The 18938-nt window shown below is 42.3% G+C and overlaps 2 protein-coding genes across 2 annotated transcripts; one reads left to right on the plus strand and one right to left on the minus strand.

The window, feature by feature from the left end:
* Nucleotides 1–56: 56 nt before the first annotated feature.
* On the minus strand, nt 57–3697 carry LOC133929366 (ATP synthase subunit beta, mitochondrial-like). The gene is made up of 9 exons (XM_062376093.1): nt 3105–3697; nt 2487–2562; nt 2314–2402; nt 2063–2180; nt 1871–1974; nt 1610–1768; nt 1212–1436; nt 818–1129; nt 57–426 (listed from the first exon to the last, which is right to left on the minus strand). Exons 1-9 carry the CDS (start codon nt 3576–3578, stop codon nt 313–315), a joined length of 1671 nt encoding a protein of 556 aa, XP_062232077.1. The 5' UTR covers nt 3579–3697; the 3' UTR covers nt 57–312.
* Nucleotides 3698–7795: 4098 nt separating this feature from the next.
* Nucleotides 7796–9217, plus strand: LOC133929367 (transcription factor MYB87-like). Its single transcript, XM_062376094.1, has 3 exons — nt 7796–8066; nt 8199–8328; nt 8437–9217. The coding sequence occupies exons 1-3, from the start codon at nt 7931–7933 to the stop codon at nt 8987–8989; spliced, it is 819 nt and encodes a 272-aa protein (XP_062232078.1). The 5' UTR covers nt 7796–7930; the 3' UTR covers nt 8990–9217.
* The last annotated feature ends 9721 nt before the right edge of the window (nt 9218–18938 follow it).

The raw sequence follows: 18938 nt of genomic DNA on the forward strand, positions 1-18938 counted from the left end.
CGAAGTACCAGGCCGCCTACACTATTACGGTATCAAAACCCGAAGACAGCACGATGTACCAACCAGAAGCCATAACTTAATGGTCTGATGGATCTGCGTTACAAGGACATAAGTTTCTGGTGTCAAGTAATTTGGTGCAGCCAAAATCAATGTCACTGCGGCTGCTTATTTGGGTGTAAAGTGGAGGAAAAAAGACAAAAACAAGCATCCCTCGGCAGGAGATGGCTCTCCAGCTCGTCCAGCCTCACTGCGAATGAGCATAAGCTTAAATCCAAAAAAGAAACTTGTACAGAGTTCAATAAAGAAATCTCCTTATGAAGCAGACTCCTTGGCGATTTTCTCAGCCTTAGCAATGACTTCCTCGATGCCTCCCACCATGTAGAATGACTGCTCAGAGAGGTCGTCATACTTCCCATCCAAAACACCCTGCGCATTAGAGGATCTCTTAGCAAAGTGCAACGAAAATAAGTTCTACATTACGTAGCAATAATTGGGGGAACAAAAATTCATCATGCAACAAGTAGATGGCTAACAGCACGTAACAGTGTTGCCCAGTGAAACTGAAAATGAGGATTCAGAGAACTGTGATAAGCGCCATAAGCATACTTCTAATAGTGAAAACAGTTGCTGGTTCACCCACTAGACAAAACAACTACAGACCATAGCAATCCCAAAAGACGAATGTGATCAAGCTCAAGTCAAGCCAGCAGCATGTGCCGTATACAAGTTCATATTTTAGCATTCAGAAAACGCATAGTGACAAAAACACAGTATACATACTGCAGTTTCAGAACAATAACTATGGTTAACCTTTTACCTGGAAACTTTTAACGCTTTCCTTGAGCTCCACATACTTCCCTGGAGCACCTGTGAAAACTTCAGCAACATGGAAAGGCTGGCTGAGGAAACGCTGAATCTTCCTTGCACGTGCGACCGTCAACTTGTCATCCTCACTGAGCTCGTCCATACCCAAAATGGCAATAATATCCTGAAGATTTTTGTAGTTCTGAAGAACCTTCTGAACACCACGAGCAGTGTTGTAGTGATCCTCACCCAGCACATGGGGAGAAAGCATTCTGGATGTGGAATCCAGTGGATCGACAGCAGGATAGATACCAAGCTCAGAAATCTGCACAGGAAGCACATTCAAGTCATACTGAGCACATCATCATGTATATAATGCACCAGCCTACTAGGCCAAGTGGACAAACCTGTCGTGACAACACGGTCGTAGCATCAAGATGGGCAAAGGTAGTAGCAGGAGCAGGATCTGTCAAGTCATCAGCAGGCACATAGATAGCCTGGACAGATGTAATAGAACCCTTCTTTGTTGTTGTAATTCGTTCCTGCAGTCCTCCAAGATCAGTGGCAAGGGTTGGCTGGTATCCCACAGCAGAGGGAATACGCCCAAGAAGAGCAGACACCTCAGAGTTTGCCTGGTATCAAGAGACCAACAATGCCACCAGATTTAGCATCAATGCAGAATTAAAATAATGAGTTAGAAAAGATAACCGCTCAAAAAATTGTATATTTTTTGCTAATGCCTTCAGTGCTCCAAACATGTTATGATTGTACTTTCCAGACCAAACAAATGTCCTGCAGAAATTACCTGAGTGAAACGGAAAATGTTGTCAATAAACAGAAGCACATCTTGACCTTCAGCATCACGGAAATGTTCAGCAACAGTCAAACCAGTCAACCCAACACGAGCACGAGCACCGGGAGGCTCATTCATTTGCCCATAGACAAGAGCACACTTGCTTTCACTCTGCCACAAAAAAAAACCAATATGTGTGTGTGTGTGTGTATAAGAAAAGGGTAGCTTTGATATGCGAACTTCACAAAGAAACTAAGAAATCGCATGAATTACCTGCTTGTCACCTAGCTTAATGACACCACTTTCAATCATTTCCCTGTACAGGTCATTGCCTTCACGGGTACGTTCTCCAACACCAGCAAACACAGAGAAACCACCTAACATATGAACGAACCAGTCAACAAAATCAGCCAAATAAAATAAGCAACTGGGCAAAATGACCATGAAACTCGATACAATACCAACCATGGGCCTTTGCAACATTGTTGATTAACTCCATAATAAGGACAGTTTTACCCACTCCTGCACCACCAAAAAGACCAATTTTTCCACCTCTTTGGTAGGGCGCAAGAAGATCCACGACCTGTAAAAAAAGAACAATCATACTACAATCGTCATTCAGGACATGGAAGCGCATACGCTACGTTGCTACCACATTGAATTTGAGGACTTCTGAACAATTCAAAAGCTCTAGAAGGAGCATTGAAATATTCTACCTTAATTCCAGTAACAAGAATTTGCTGCTCAGTGGCTTGCTCAACGAAAGCAGGGGCTTCACGATGGATTGGGAGGAAATGATTTGTCGCTACAATAAAGAAAAATACAGCATGACAAAAGCTCTTCCACACAAATGTAGAAGAAAAAATATATCACAAGTCTAGCCACTTACTTATGTCACCCCTCTCATCAATCGGCTCGCCAATAACATTCATAATGCGTCCAAGTGTAGCCCTGCCAACAGGAACCTACAAAGAAAAATGGCTTTGAAATCAAGAAACACAGGAAAGCAGAGTAGCAAACTATAGCTGATTGTGGTTTCAACTTCCCTGACAGTGGTACAAATGTAAGACAATGAAATTGTAAACACCACCAGTATACACGTAAAATATTCTACATCACACTATCAACTAAAATTTTCTACATTATACATTTAAATGCTACTGCAAACCAACACACAATCGATTAACGGACAACCTATCGAACCATAGCAATAGTGCAATACATAAATAACGGACAACCTATCACAGTATTTGAAAATCTATAAATAACAACAACCCATAGCAATAGTGCAATACATATGTGCTAATAAAACATTAAACCACAAGCCAACAAACAACCTATCGATTAACGGACTAAGGCAGAAGATCTAAAATCTCATCGCTAGCCACTCAGATCTGCACGCCTAGGTCAAATCTAACACTATTATATCCACATTTCATTGGATCGAGCTGAACCATCACAAAAGGGAATGCACGATCGGAAATGAGGAAATGGAGGGTATCATTACGGTGATCGGGGAGCCGGTGTTGAGGACGCGCTGGCCGCGGACGAGCCCCTCGGTCCCGTCCATAGCGATGGTGCGCACCATGTTCTCTCCCAGGTGCTGCGCCACCTCGAGCACAAGGCGGATGTTGTTGTCGAGCACCTCCAGCGCCGTGAGGATGGGCGGGAGCCCCTCATCGAACCGCACATCAACGACGGCGCCGATCACCTGGCACACCTGCCCGATGGCGCCGGCGCCGGTGAACTCGTCGGTGATCTTCCCTCCGCCGGTGGTCTTTCCGGTCGCCGGCGGCGGGCTAGAAGGCGCCGCCTGGGCCGCGGCGGACGTGGCGTAGGTGGCGGCCCGGTTAAAGAGGTACCCGGCAGGGGACGGGCGGTGCGGCGGCGCGAGGGGGCGCGATGCGCGCGGCGCGGGCGAGGCACCGCGGAGGCGGGAGGAGGAGCGGAGGAGGGAGGCCACGACCCGGCGGGACGCCATGGTCGGAGATCGCCGGAGACGCGGTCCGGATCTAGGGTTAGACCCTGTGCTGGATGCGGCGGCTCCGCGAGAGAGGAGAAGGGAGTGAGCGGGTGCGGGGGAATAAGTGGGTGGAGATATCGAAGGGAGAGGTAGGAGGGTGGACCTGGTCTATGGAGACCGCGAAGTGTGGAGGAGCAGCCCGTTGGTAGTACGCAGTGTGCTCTGGTACATGGAGCCGGTCCAGTGAACCTCCCTTCGGTCTCTAATAAGCTAGTATCGACAGGCATATCGACATGTTCCTAAAGTACAAATTTAACTATTATTTTTTATTATAATATAATTATAAAATATAGTAGATAAAATATCATAAAAGCATTTTAAAATAAATTTATTTATATTATTTTTTAATAACCAAACTCAATATAAAATCTGCAATCAAGTTTAGAATGGTTGGCTGAACTTAACTTAGACACTTATTTATAATTAGAGGGAATATGCTCTCTTTTTTGTTGTGCTGGTATTTGGTAATAAGTTGTTAACCACATTCGATTTTTGCAACTTTGATTGAAGTATGAGGTATACCATTTGTAGGGTCAATGAACCATGTATCGCGTAAACCTTCATTTCGGTTATATATGTCAGTATATGAAAGTTCTAAAGCAGTTGTTCTTTTACTTTAGAGGTGAAGTGCAAATTGCTATGTTACGCTAAAAAATCTACTTCTACTACATACTACTTAAAAAGTAGCAAAAGAGTTCACCTGATGAGTCCCGTCACGCACCTGGTGAGTCTCATGTTTTTTTTCATTTTTTCTTTTCTATTTCTTCAATAAAACTTTTATAGTTCTTATTTCAACGTACGAACACGTAACTAGTAACCATAAAATTTAGAGCATCACTAAGATAGTTGCTATCAGGCTCCACATAGCCAAAAGTAAGGAATTAAACCAAAAAATCAGCTCCAGTAGACTCCCTATATGGCTCTGTACCTTTATCGAGCCCTCAAATCGCTGTCTCCGCTCACTACTTCTAGTGAACCCACCTTGCTCGCTATCCGCCCAGGCCTCACGCGTGCGCCCATTCTCGCGTTTGGCCGGAAGGCCCACCATCGAGCTGCAGCTGCCTCTCCCAAACCATGTCGTCGACCTACAAATCGCGTGCCACCTCGGCTCCATGGCGGATCTAACGCGCCCACCACCGCTTGTGCTCCTCCACACCGCCAACAAGGATATAGCCGTTGGCCCCATCACGAATTTACCTTCTTCCTTGCTGAATTGAGTTTCTCCTCGGAAGAATCGAACCTCTGTTTCACGAATCAAGATTCTACTCCGCCGAATCGTGCTTCTGTTGCTTGCTCTGAGCTTCTCTCCCGCAAAATCAAGTTTCTCCCCACATGAATCGAGGTCGCTGCTGCTTGAATCGAGCTAGCTACCGCAGCTGGATTCCATGGATGACCTCACGGTTTGTTAGAAGAAGAGAGGAGGGGGAGAAAACGGAGGCAAGGGAACCAAATAGCAAAGCGAGCAAAGTTGGCTACACGGATGGCCTCCACTTGCAGCGTCTTCGACCCACCCACCACGACTACCAGCGTGCCTGTTGCGCGCTCGAACATGGTGCACACCAGCGTCGACACCACCGTGGAGCCCTTGCCTGCGCCGGCCACCATGGTGTCACGTCCAGCCTCCGCTCGGCACAGCCGCTCCACTGCTGCCAAACGCGTGCTCGGGCTCCCTCGTATCGCCCTCCCCCATGTGCTAGCTTGTTCCTATTACGTGATGGCGTGAGGATGCGCTTTACACCCATGAAGCGGTGTGCGACACACCACTCCTAGATGAGGCGACAAAGGGTGTGGTTGGGGATGATCGTGAAGCCAACGAGCTAACTCGGTCGCAATGGATGGATATGTGGTGCACGTGGGGAAGTGGAATCGAGTGTTCTCTGTGTTGTTCGTGAAGAGGAAAGGGGAAGAGAATGAGGAAATGTAGAGATGACGGGTGGGTATATCCGTCCGTGATATATAATAGGAAATATAATGAATAGGGTATTAGGAGTATATTGGAGAGAAAGGAGATTTAGGGAGGAAATATTATTAGAAAAGCTCTCTATATAAGAATATAGAGAGTGAGTTTTAGAAGTCTTCCAGAGATACTCTTAAGTTGCAAAAGGCCCAACAACCAGCCAACCCTTGGGCCTAGGCATAAGACCGCAGTGGTGGCCCATGGTAACACTACATCTCGTCAGCTTAGCCATGAATCTTGCCGTCACACCCGGCTGGAGACACGTCGACCCACCGCTCACAAAACTTCTGAGCGAGTGGGGTGTGGCACGAACGCTTGGCTCTAATTGGTTGCCGCATGAGGGCAACCTGGACCGTTGGATGTGTATAATATGAGGGAGAATCATATTTGGTTGTCCGTATGTACTGTTCCAGCTTGGATCGATGGATACAAATGTATGCTTGCAGTTTGGTTTGGGAGGGAAGCTTCCGTCTGCAGTCTGTCCCAGCATATACAAGCTCATACATCCACTCATGTAGTTGGATCTACTTGTTAGTGTCGCAAAAATCATTTTCATATGAGCAAATAATTATAATCTCAACTCTTACATCGCTCATATAGCCTAAGATTCGGCTAACTAAACAGAACTCAGCTCAGCCTGTTCAAACAGATTTAACTAACCAAACATTTTTCTTTTCAACAATGTAACTCCGTTCAATCTATTTATCCTCAAACTACATATATAATCTTCAACCTGCATATATAATCTATACAAGTCATACCCATAGAAGCAGCGAATCACACCCTTAACTGACTATACTGCCTCGCTCCTGGGAGTTGCAACGCAACTTTGCATTGCTAAGGGTAAGAAAGAGTCTGCTGAAGCTACATCTTTTTTATACTAGTAGAACGTATTCATACACGCACACCACATTTATATTCACACACGCATATAGATGCATGCTATCCAGTGGCGGATCCAGGATTTAGCGATTGGGTATTCAGTATTAAAAAAAATGTTCAATCTAAAATACGAGAAGTTCATATTAGCGTAAATTTTAAAATATAAATTATTCATAGTAGAGAAGTTTCAACTAATTAAAAGAAATTACAAAGCATTTAAACAAAATTACAATTTAACTTTGTGTTCCTTTATGGCTTGAAAGCGTTTAATGATGTCACTATCCTTAACTTGCACAAAAAATTTACGCTCAACTGCTGATTGCCGAACTGGGCAGTCACAACATAAAGATCATAAATACCTGATATTTATTGCTATGTGGGCTCTTTTCAGTTAGGGAAAAATGCAAACCCCCCTAAAGTCACTTGGATTTTAACTTTCCCCTCCAAAAATTGTTTTGTTGCAAAAAAAAAACCCCAAATGTTTGATTTTGTTGCAAAAACACGTCCAAAAATTTAAAAAATTTAAAAAAATCACAAAAAATTCTAAAAAAAACTAGAGACAATTATAAGACCTTTTGTGAAATTTGTTTTCAAAAATAATATCCTTTACATCATATTACATGGAGAGTAAGTTTGAAAAAAAAGAAAAACGTGCAACTCATTTATTAATTCGAGTTAAATGCATAGTTAATTATTTACTAATCCAAAAATTATGAAACAAAATTTTTTAGTCTTCTTACATGATCCTCTATATTGTAAAAATACATGAAATCTTGAAATAGTTATTGTAACGTGCAGGATTGAGTAAATATGTTGCAGATAGATTAATTCATAACTAATCCATAACACCCCAAAATTAGTGAAATCACTTTTATTAGTTTACTAAAACAATTAGTTTACAATTTGCTGAGTGGTCTGATGAATTGAAGCAGCAAAGATATATATACGTAGTATATGTGCTATATACTTATTTTTTTTTAAAAAAGTTGGGTATTCAATTGAATACCCATGTATCATGGTGGGTCCGCCCATGATGCTATCACAGGTCTGAATAAAAATTAGACACTCAAATAGATGCATACTATCACGTACTTTGAACGCTAGACGCAAGGGAAACAATGGTTGGCAAGTACACACAAAGTGATGGACCATACGTACATTCCCCAAGGCACCGATCGAGAACTCGTTTTGGTTCAAAGAACCTCGATGACAATCGGATAGCAAGCCATGATCATACGGTACGCGACCACGGACGACAATGCCGTACCTGCGGGGGCCACTCGAAACGGCGAAACGCCACGGGCTATAAGATCCGCAGGACAGCGTAGCACTCGCTGCCGTCTTGTACTTGTGGCGCTGCACCCAACCGTGCTTGTCTGTGTGCCGAATCGATCTCTCTTGCCTGCTCGCTGCCGGAGCGAGGCCGGCTCTGCTTGTGCTGCCGGGAGTGGCTGCCGTGCGGAGTGCATCCATGGGGCGCGCGCCGTGCTGCGACAAGGCGAGCGTGAAGCGGGGGCCGTGGTCACCGGAGGAGGACGAGCAGCTGCGGACCTACATCCAGAGGCACGGCATCGGCGGCAACTGGATCGCCCTGCCGCAGAAAGCAGGTTGGTGGACAGTGTTCCACTGCACTCTCGTCATCTTGAACACTCTAGTAGTCATCTTCTTCAGTTTGCTCCTTAATTTCGCTATGTTTATTCCAGTTTTTTTTTTTTGTAATTTTTCCCTTTTTGATTCAGGGCTGAACCGCTGCGGCAAGAGCTGCCGCCTCCGGTGGCTCAACTACCTGAGGCCCGACATCAAGCATGGGGGCTACACCGAGCAGGAGGACTACATCATTTGCTCACTCTATAGCTCCATCGGTAGCAGGTTGGCTGCACACTTTGCACTGCCGCGTTCGAACCTCTGCGATTTTCCCCTGCGAGCGCTTGATCGGTCGAGCTGCCATCGATTTACACGTGCTTCTCCTACTGCCAGGTGGTCGATCATCGCGTCCAAGCTCCCCGGCCGGACCGACAACGACGTCAAGAACTACTGGAACACCAAGCTCAAGAAGAAGGCCATGGCGGCCGCGGGTGCCAGCGGAGCCTTCGCCGCGCACGCGACGCCGCCGGCGCTCTCGCCCGCAGCGTCCGCCTCCTCGTCCAGCTCCAGCGGCGACGTACGCTTCGCCGTGTACAGGCAGCCACAGGCGCAACCCCCGGGGCTCAGACACTTCGACGCGCCGCCGTGCAAACCGCAGACCGAGCTCGCGCCCGTGCCGCCGACCACCGTCGCGCTGGATGGCACCGGCGGCGTCTGGGCGTCCGCGCCGGCGAGTGATGCCGTGGGGCTGGGCAACGTGTTCTTTCCCGAGCTCGGCGGCGGCAACCAGTTGTTCCCGTACGGCGATTTCTTCGGTGGGCTGCAGGACAGGGCCTTGGAGCTCTCGGCGTGCTACTTCCCCAACATGGCCGAGATGTGGGGGGCTGCTGCTGCCTCCGATCACGCCCACGCCAAGCCGCAGAGTCTCTGCAACCCCTTGACGTAGGAGAGCCCAGGGGACCCAGTTTCCTGGGATTGTTGCGCGACGACAATCGACTGCTCCATTGAATTCATGCAAGATTGCGATATAGTTTAGTTCTTGCTCTTCTTTCCTCTTCTCTCTCTTCTCTCCTCTTCTTTTTCTTCTTTTCTTCTAGTGGATATAGTTGGTGTTTTGTTGTGTATTACATGTAAATTAGTATCCTACAGATGCGAATTATCCTTGCTCGATTTTCCTCTGAAAATGTCACTGATTGGTACGCTTATCCGTATATACCCGCGCAGGAGTCGATGTCCCTGACAAGCAGACGCGCCGTGAAAACGATGTGGCTCTCTCCCTGTCGATATGAAAGTCACAGCTCTTGCGTGTCCGTCCCAGTCCCACTCGCACAGTGCACTGACAGTGCTGCTACTCCACAGACCACAGTGCGATAGCTCGGCCAGCTCAACGCCAATCGATGAGGAGTCAGGAGTGTGCAAGGGAGATTGCCACGTAGGATTCGTGGTCACTGCCACTAAACGCTTGCAGCAGCTAGCAAGCATGGATTTACGCCTTCCTATCATTTCTATGTTTCCTCAAAATTTTGAGAATATAGTGCGCCTCGGCTAGCCTCTTTGTATTTTTCCCGTGGGATTTTACTTTTTTTTTAACATAATATGTAGTTTTCCTGCCAATTCGTTTAAAACAGATATAGTACGTGTTTTCTATGCCAAAAGCAACGAGATCAAGTAGGTCATGTAAGGGCATGCTAGTTGTTTATGGCTAAGTGTTTAAAGAAAGAGAATGCTAAATCTACATAAAAATTATAATTTTTAATACAAACAAGAACTTCAGTACTTAAAATTGTAATTTTCAATACAAATAAAGACTATATATATTTAAATATGATTAACTATCTTATTAGCACTAATATAATAATGATGTTTAAATAAACATTTTGTCCTCTATCTAAACATATGAACTACTGTAGTTGAAAAAAAATTATTTTTTTAATAAATACTTAGGCTATCTCCAGCAGCTATCTCAAATTTTCATCCTCAAAAATACTATTACAGCATCCCCTATCACTATTACAGCATCTTTTATTTTTTCATCTCTAGCAGCTACCCTATTTCCTACCTTCTACTCTTCTTTTTTTTTCTCTCCGGTCCCGCTGTCAGCCTCTATAAACAGTACTACTACAGTGTTACGGTGCTACAGTAAATCCGCACATATGCAGCCCATATTCTCCCTCCGTAACCCTGTAGTAGCACTGTAGCACTCGGTACAGTACCCCGCATACCCTATTATACATACTCTATCGCGCCACATGGGAGCCCTTGGACCCGTTCACAAGGCTAATGAGGAGAGAAAAGTGTGGACGCAAGGAACCTTTGAAGATTCTCTACGACCTGTGTGTCACGTTACAGATTATTTCTTTGAAGGACCTCCAAATAAACATTTTCTCCCTTCACTTTGCTTTGATTTCACTAGTACGGACGGCGTACCAGTTGAACGGGAGACTCCACGACCACGACAAAAAGAGGCCGAGTTGGCCGTGGCAAGGGCATCGGTTTCGCGGAAGCTTCCGTGTCGATCATGTCCGGGAAGATTTTCCATTGACGTGTAGTTCCGCTGCGAAGTTTAAATATGACAAGACAAGTCACGGCATTATTCATTCTTTAGTGCGTTGCACCGCAGAAGTCATACTGACAATAACAAAGTTTGACGGGATAATTGCTGCATTGCCCTCCTCGAGGACTCCGATTAGGAGTTTGCCCTCATGAAATCGCACTTTGGGGCTATTTGTTTAGAGGTTAAAGGGAGGTAAGTTAAATTTTGTCCGTGTTCTAAAAATTTGATCTCTTTTTTGTTTGAGGTTAAAATTCGATCATATTCTGAAAAAGTTAGTCGGCCAAAAAATTTGTACAGTATTTTTGGTAAATCTTGACCGCTAAAATTTTTGGCCGATCAAATTTTGGCTTGTTTTAAACCAAACGTCATTTTAGGATAAAATTTTGGCACTGTACTGATTTGATCTCTGACTAAATTTTAGTTTAGCCTATTGAGACTAAAAACTAAACAGCCTCTTGCACGTATGCCCCCCAAAATTTGAAATTGAAGCTTCTGTTTGGCCCTATCGTTCAGTGCTATTAGTTTAACAGAATTAAAATAAAAAAATAGTAGAGCAAACAAGGAGGTTAAAAAAAAGACAAAAATGTTCTTTGTTGCCCGTGGAGTGGTTCTATAATTTTTACTAAAATTGATTTATAAAGTGGATACCATCAAATTATGATAAAACTTGTAGATGAATACAAAACTATATTAAAACTAAGTTTGATTTATATGAGTTGTTAGTACTGTTTTTTGATTAACTAATGCACCTAGTACTTTCATGTGTTTGATGAACGAAGTTTTATTTCGATGATATCTTGATTTATAGTAAGTCATACGAATTACACTTTGATCACTTACATGCTGTTTTTAATGTTTTGAGAGATACAAGTTTGTTCGGTAACCTCGAAAAGTGCACCTTTTGTATGAATCTAGTCTTTTTTCTTGGATGTGTTGTTACTCTACAGGGAATAGAGGTGGGTGAAGTAAAAATTAAAGCCATAAAAAATGGCCAACCCTTGAGACTGTCACACAGGTGATAAGCTTACATGTTCTTACAGGTTTCTATCGGTTATTTATGCGGGAATTTAGCACCATTGCTGCTCCATTGAACGAGTTGATAAAGAAATGAGTGGTTTTTAAATGGGATCCTGCACAAGAAAAAAGCATTCAAGTTGTTGAAAGAGAAGCTCACCCATGCTCTATTGCTCCAACTTCTGAATTTCGCTAGCTTTGTTCGCCTTTTATTGTTGCAGGAGACGCATGAAGAAGGATTGATGACATAATTTGGAGCAAAAAAGACTGAAGATGTGCTGACCAACCACTTCTTTTAGTCAAAGATGAGACACGATGTCAAACACTACATGTCATGCTATACTACCTACAATAAAACTAAGTCTCGTTTAAATCCATATGATCTTTACATGCCTCTTCCTGTTCCTAATGTACCATGTGAGGATATTTTTATGAATTTTGTGTTAGATTTTCCTAGATAAAGAGGGGAAGGATATCATATTTGTACTTATTGATCGATTTTCTAAAATGGTATATTTTATATCTTGTTACAAGAGCGATGATGCTATAAACATAGTTGATTTATTTTTTAGAGGAATCATTCGACTACATGAAGTACCTAATACTATCGTCTCTGATCATGATGCAAAGTTTTTGAGCCACTTTTGGAGATCCCTTTAAAATAAATTAGGGAAAAAATGTGATGTTCTCTACTACATATCATCCCCAAACTGATGGACAAATAGAGGTTGTCAACCGCACATTATCGATCATGTTGCAGGTTGTTTTGAAGATTTGAAGATGTGAGAAGAGTGTTTACCGTATATTGAATTTGCTTACAACAGGTCGGTATACTTCACCACCAAGGTAAGTCCATTTTAGGTATGTATGGACTTAAACTTCGTGCTCCTATTGATTTACTATATTTACCTACTTTTGAAAAATTTAATTTCGATACTAAGAAGCGTGTTGAACTTATTCTTAAGTTACACGAAACAACTAAAAAGAATATAAAGAGCATGACAGAAAAGTATAGGGTTGATGGAAGTAAAGGTAGGAAGGAAATTAAATATGACCCGGGTGATTTAGTTTGGTTGCATTTGAGAGATGATAGGTTTTCAGAATTCAGAAAATCAAAGTTGATGTCTAGAGCTGACAGATTACTTAAGATAACTGAGAAAATAAATGACAATGCATACAAATTGAAGCTACCTGCAGATTTTGAGGTTAGTCTCACGTTTAACATTTCAGATTTAAAGCCCTATTAGGGAGAAGAAGATGGGCTCAAGAGTCGAGGATGACTCTAATTCAAGAGGAGGAGGAGGATGAGAATATGGCTCATTTGGATACGAGAAATATTGCTAATAATCCTCAAATCATATACAAGCCAATTACAAGAGCACGTATATGACAATTAAACCACATGTGAACTCGTTTTTGCTGTTCATGCTTTCTTGGATGGATTACTGCTAAATTCTTGTAATGTTTTAATGCTTAGAAATATGGAAGAGGCATTACAAGCTCACCTAGATATTATCACTCGAGTGTCAAATCTACTCGAACTCCAAGTCAAGCTCAAGTCGGATTCCAATTTTGGTTGGGAGTCTCAGGATAACACGTGAGTAAAATGAACATAATTCTCACATACAAAATCCGATTGAGACGATCTTAGAATTGTTGGAAAGCTTATGACGATTTCTTTCCAATGTATTTGTGCTCAGCCAAATATACCTTATAGTTTAGTTAGAGTCGAAGAAGTTGATGCATCACCGTTTGGACTTGTCGGGTCATGTAATCGTGTCAGGATCGGAGTCTATGTTGTGTATGCCTCTCTCAACGACTGCAAAACCCTAGGTCAATTTTCTCACTCCCCCTATATATACACACAGTAGATGTTGTAGTTTAGCCTTGTGTTTTACTTAGATTATTCTATTTTAGATAGTTTTATTGTATATCAGTTTGTAGAACCCAAACTCGAGCAATTCACTAGTAATCAGCAATAGTCAAACTGCATCTACATGTTCTTATTTGTGTTCTCAATTTGCTTGCAGGAAAAAACCTTTTGGTGAAGTCAACCGCGCCTTTGCATGGTTCATAACAATGGAGTAGTGGTGTAGTTGTTGCGAGGGTTCTCGATCTGTTCTGGTTAGAGCCTTTGGATCATCAATATCAAAACTCCATCAAATTGACTTATCATATTACCTTCAGAAGATCATGCAAACTCACATCAGGAATATCTGCTGGTCATGGAAGAATATCGCAGAAAGAGATACAGATCTTGATACAAGTTTAAGCCTCTAAGAGGATAACAACATTACGTTATGTATTGCCTTGATTGATCTTAGGGAGAAATATTAGAAAATAGGAGGATATATCAATCTAGTCCTAAGCATCTATGTGGACTTCTCCGTGTACTTGGCTCTAAATCCCTAGTTAAATGATGATGGTTTCTACCATGGATGTTCGATGGGTGTGTCTCGATTATACCCGACTAGGCTTGATCTAGGGTTTCACGATTTCGTAGATCCTGAAGGCATGAGTTGTTCTGATGTTGAAGGGATTGTATGAGCGTCTTGTGCTTGTAGAAAGGCGTGCCTTTGACGTACCCCTCCCATCATTTTATAGTTAGGGCAAGACGGGCGTAACATACTCAAACTCCTCCGAGTGTATCTTCCATGAATTGTAGACCCTTCAGATATCTAGGAGGAACCTACCAAATATGAGGATGGTTTTTTTGTCGAGAACAATTACTTACTCGATGTTTATCCGCATATTTAGATACTTCATGGTGGTTACAAACCATACCAGAACGAGTAAATGATATGTGTGGCATTGATATCCCTTGTAGGTACACTGTATATATAAAATATATAATAAATAATTATATATCCTCGTCAGCTCCTCCCCACACGAACAGGCACAACGTGTAGGTGGTCGACCACTGGCCTCGCTGATCCTCCCTTTCCATGCCATCATCCCTCTTGCTCCGAGTCCAGATCTGATGCAAAGGGCAGGCGAGCATGAGGATGACAACACAAGAGCAAGCCCGGCTATGGGAGGTCGAGGACGGGCATGGAGGTAGCAATGACCTTCCCCAAGCAAGCCGACTCACACCCAGTGCTCTGCGCCTCCCCCAATGTTTTGGCGACCATCCACCGGTCGTCTCGCCTCTTCTCTCTCTCCTGCCACTCCAGACCGTCGCAACCCTTCCTACCTCCCCTATGTCTCCCTCTCACCATATCCGAGGCTCTTGTTCATGTCATCATGTGGATAGTGTATTAATGTTAGTGTTTTGGTGCAGTTTTTTTTCGTAATTTATGTTCATGTGGATGGATAAACTGTGATGCAAATTTTGTAATATGCTATCCAGATTTGTTCTTGTGCTTCATGTGTATGGCTAGAGGAAAGAAAGGGGTGTATCTGATGAGGGCAGTGGCATCTTTTGCAAAAATGCTAACGGTGCTAGGGTTCCGTTGCAAAGCAGTGGCAACTCCAGGGATTCAAATTGGCAAATCAGGGGCACCGGTACAAACTGTATTTTTGCGAGGGCAAATAGACAATTAGTAAACAAAGTTGAATGTAACATCCCTATGGAGAGACTAGTAAATGTAGTGGGAATTACAGCGTACTTGGTACTGACTTTCAAGCTACTCTGAAGTAAAGTATTGCATGTTTTCTTTTCTTCAATCCCACAGTTTTATCTCAAATGAATCACAGGGCGTCAGTGCTGCAATTTGAACGCCAGGCATTGTTTACTTTTCTCAGGTAAAAAAGATGCAGCATGTTATCCGTTAGAACGTAGTTAACCTACTAATGGTTGCTGTCACATATGTCGAAGTGTTGGGGTCTTGGAGATAATCAGCACAGTAAGCATTGGTTAAAGCAAGGTGATATATATATCGAGTGGTATGAAAAGTTGGGCAATAATACATGAGCAGCTGAAAAAAGAAATAAGCAAAAAAACGAAGTTTTCAGATGAAAAGTAGAATTATAGCGATCTGTCTCTGTACAAAAACATAGCATCAATTACGTGAACTTTTGTGGTTGGCATTGTCAAAGCAAATTCTTTAGTTCGTCCCTTTGCCTGCAACCGCCTTACGAATTACGATGGATCGAAGAAAGTTAGGTCAATTTGTGCAACGTCTAGTGATTGCTTTTGCTGTTTTGCAAGGACGTTTTACTGACGTCGACTCATACTGTCCATTTCTACTCTGCATTCTGCTCGATTTGGATCTCGTTAACGTTTTTTTTTTCTGGACACTCACTGACGTCTTTAGGTTCGCTCGGCTGTTGATACCTTGACACAGACTCAAGTATTAGCACATTTCGACATCATAAGTAGGTGACGATGTGCATTGTGCAATAAGTCAAGACAGGTATGCATGGTTTGATCTTCCGAGGAGTGGATTTCGTTCTTACTAGTTTGTTGAGGATTCTCCATGTACCGACAAAAGAAAAATGATAATAAACGGCATGCCTTGGTTACACACTTTGCTTTTGCTTTGATTGCTTAACTACTATTCACCAAATGCACTCAACTGTATGTAATTTATCACTTGAAATAGACACATGCAGATTGCAAAAGGAAAGAAGATCTCACAGACTTTGGCATGCAGGATAGCACACAAACTTTGGAATACAGAAGAACGTTGTAACAACAGATATCTTCTACCTCCAATTTGTTGGTGATATATCATGGATGCAATCATAGAGATGATTATATCATATTTATATTTATATATTTTTAATAATATGTTATTTTATTTCATGAGCAATTATCATTTACATCGATAAGTAAGCATATGACTTGTTTGTGAAGCTATTTGTTTATATTATGATATTATTTTGAATGATCCCCGCTCTTATATCATATTAATGATTAATGGACCGGCACATGTATCAATTGATGATGACGCTTCATATATCATAGGTATGTATATATAAAATCAATAATGTGGACATATGTTAGGAAATATTATGTTGGATTAGCTCACCTAGAGACACTATTAGAATGTTATGTAATATGCCATCAGTTGTAATCTCGGATGTTATACTTGTAGAATACTTAGACTTGATATCGTCGTTCATACTTATAATGTGTAGTAGCATATTTAGAGGCTATCAAACGCTACTTCGTAACTGTATATTTATTACGGTATGAGGTGTGAACAATCAAGGTAGAATTTGTATCTCCTAGATAATGAGAGAAATATCTTTGTCCCCCTTCGATGTAGATGGATTAAGAAAGTGTATGACCATACCGATATAATTAAAAAGTAAATGGTCGAACTATTATCAGGATAGCACATATCTTGCATTGAGCTTGATTGATATTGTGAGGTAAAGAAATTTGTGTTTGTGTATATCGAGGTTAAGTTGATATGATATTTGTATGTGTTCAGGAGTTAATATATTATACTAGATACTGCTATTAACTTATGGCCGAGCTGCTGCAGTAGCGAAGAAAGGGACATTGGTCGGGTGAGAGGTGGGAAGAGGAGGGAGAGGAAAAGGCTAGGAAAGAAAGGAACATCCGGAAAGAAAGGAATTGACGAATTTTTCAGAACAATAGCTTGTAGCCGGTTTAGGTTTCTTCTCTGCTGATAGACGATGTCACGGTAAATCTAAGAGCAGAGAGCGCGCCAAATCTCTAAGCTTGCCATGTCATTCCTTCGATGTTAATTTTTTGTTCGTAGCTATTCCTGTTTGTTCTCTTTTTAGCTATTGCTCTGTGCCATTTTCGCCCGACGGTTGTTCTGTTAATGTAAAAATATATGTTCTTCTTTAATAGATGGCAACGCTCCTTCCGCTATTTTCGGAAAAAAAAAACAGATACAAGGGTAGAGAATTGTGTGTCATTGCATTACAGAGGAATAAAAGTAGATACAAGGGTTAGAGCACCCGTGAAGTATGAAGAACAGAAACAAAAAAAAATCAGTACAACACGACTGGGCACCCTAGACTTGGGACGGTTCAGAGCAGGACCTCTAATTTCTGAAGCTATTCATATTTCATACCGTCAACCCACCAATTAAACCACCTCTGGTATGTCTCACCGCTTTCTGTATGGATTTTGTCAGTACTAGAAAGTTGATTCAGATAAATTTTGATGCTTATCTGGCTTATACTACGGTAGGTGCCTCAAAATCTGTTGGCTACTGGTGAAGAGCAAAAAATAATGCTGCTTCAACTGAAAAAAGAAGTCATAAACCATCAGTAGAATAAACTGACAGGTAACAACATTATCAGACCATATCTGCAGCAAAAAATCGAGTCTTTGACTTTGTGACAAGCACTGCAAAACAAAAGTTAGGCAGATAGACACCCATGCAGCTTAGCATAAGAAGAAGGGGACCCTATATAGCTCTACTTAACAACGGCAACGGCCGGTGATCTCTCCCCATCAACTATTGATCTATCTCCTTTTAACAACTGCATCTGGATGCCCGGAAAATAATCCCCACTTAGACCGATCCCTTGCGCTTGTCGGTAGCGGGACATGAATATTCATAAAACTGCTTCCGTAATCAGTGCACCTGAGAAATGCAAGGGAGGAGGAGCACAAGGTGGGGAGAGAGCTACCATGTCTAGTCCAATTCAGCATCGGCGTCATGCCAGAATTCAGCTGTCAATGTGGCAAATTACCCTTCTCTTTGTTTGCTTCTCTTACCAGGCATATTCTTGTAGCTTGTTTTGCCTTGGGTAGCGCAAAAAATGTAACTCTACATGCAATTCTCACGTATGACTTATTAATTCTTTTACCTATCATATTATTTTTTTACTTATCTTTTTAACATAAATCTCAATACAAATAAACATCCTAATAAGCCATATATCTATGTGGCATAGTGGAATTTTTATATTAGGATAGCAAGTTTCCCTTTATTACCATCTACTCCCTCCGTTTCGCAATGTTTATCCATAACCTCGGGAGTATTTGTCTCAAATTGTTTGTCCATTGCGGTAACCAATGATGCTTTATGATCAATTTTCCTGCTATACCTTTGAGTGTATGCATGTATTTACTCTAACGCTGGTGAGTTACTTGCTCTCATTTTTGTATTGATTAGGGGTAGCATGGTCATCTTTATGTATTTTTTCACTCGATTTCAGTATTCCTGGATTTATATGTAATAGTGAGCGTGGACAGATATTGCGAAACAGAAGGAGTAGTAGTCTACTGTAGAGAAATCACTTTCTAGTGTTCCCGGGCTGTCAAACAGGTCAGGCATGTTCCAGATACCAGCGAGACGCAACGCAAAAAGTCAAAAGCTGCCGCCATTAGTAGCCCCAGTACCAGTTTATTTACTATTACGGGGAGTGTTTTGGGTCGCTTGCTTAGAAACGC

The sequence above is a fragment of the Phragmites australis genome, chromosome 9 (assembly GCF_958298935.1).
Source record: "Phragmites australis chromosome 9, lpPhrAust1.1, whole genome shotgun sequence".
Taxonomy (NCBI): domain Eukaryota; kingdom Viridiplantae; phylum Streptophyta; class Magnoliopsida; order Poales; family Poaceae; genus Phragmites; species Phragmites australis.